The 766-nt window shown below is 65.1% G+C and overlaps 1 protein-coding gene across 1 annotated transcript; it reads left to right on the forward strand.

Annotated features, from left to right (window-relative positions):
• Positions 1–70: 70 nt before the first annotated feature.
• Positions 71–766, forward strand: DQ04_13581030 (hypothetical protein; the record flags this gene model as incomplete). The annotated part of the gene is made up of 1 exon (XM_009316988.1): positions 71–766. A coding segment is annotated over one exon (696 nt), but the record flags the coding sequence as incomplete, so codon positions are not given.

Consider the following 766-nt stretch of genomic DNA (forward strand, 5'->3'; position numbering starts at 1 on the left):
TTCTCTCTCTCCTCCCACGCCGCGAAGGAGCCCTGCTTTTAGCGGAGAACTTGGTTTTGCCGGCGGCACGATGGCCGCTGCCCTTCCCGCCACACTTCCGGCGTCGATGCGGCTCGACGTCATTGCGGACCCGCAGCTGCGGCTGCTCCTGGAGGAGGACAGGGCCTTGCGTGAGCGCCAAAATACGACACGTGAGGCGCTGCGCAACGTCGCACGCGCGAGAGACAAGTGCCTCGCGGCGCATTTGCCGAAGCTCGGCAGCTTCAAGGCGGAGATAACCGCCACTATCGACGCCCTCTCCGCCAAGAAGGACGCATTGTTCTTGGAGCTCGACAAGCTCAAGCTGCTGCAGAGCGAGTTGTCGGACGTGCGGCAGGAGTTACAGAGTGTGGAGTACGAGTGCAGTACCCTCAACAAGGAAATTCGTGACACAGAGCTCGTGCTGCAGAACGAAATGCGTGAGCTCGTCCGCCTGCGTGACGACCGCACCGCGCGGGCTGGCCGCCTGCGCTTCGCCACGCTGGAGCAGGCCGACAAGGAGCTGCGGCGCATTGATAGAGAGCTGGCGAAGTGTAAGGACGCTACAGTCGGCGGCGGCATCGCGCTGTCAAGCAGGCGGGCGGCGGCGGAGCGCGACCGGCAGGAGCTCCAGCAGCTTCTCGCCTTTGACGAGCGCGTTGCGGCGCAGGAGCGGCGCGTCGAGAAGTACCGTGCGGCGCTTGAAGAGAAGACAGCGGCGCGGCGTGCGCGGGAGGAGGAGCGAACG

Source organism: Trypanosoma grayi (genome assembly GCF_000691245.1).
Source record: "Trypanosoma grayi strain ANR4 Tgr_1358_V1, whole genome shotgun sequence".
Taxonomy (NCBI): domain Eukaryota; phylum Euglenozoa; class Kinetoplastea; order Trypanosomatida; family Trypanosomatidae; genus Trypanosoma; species Trypanosoma grayi.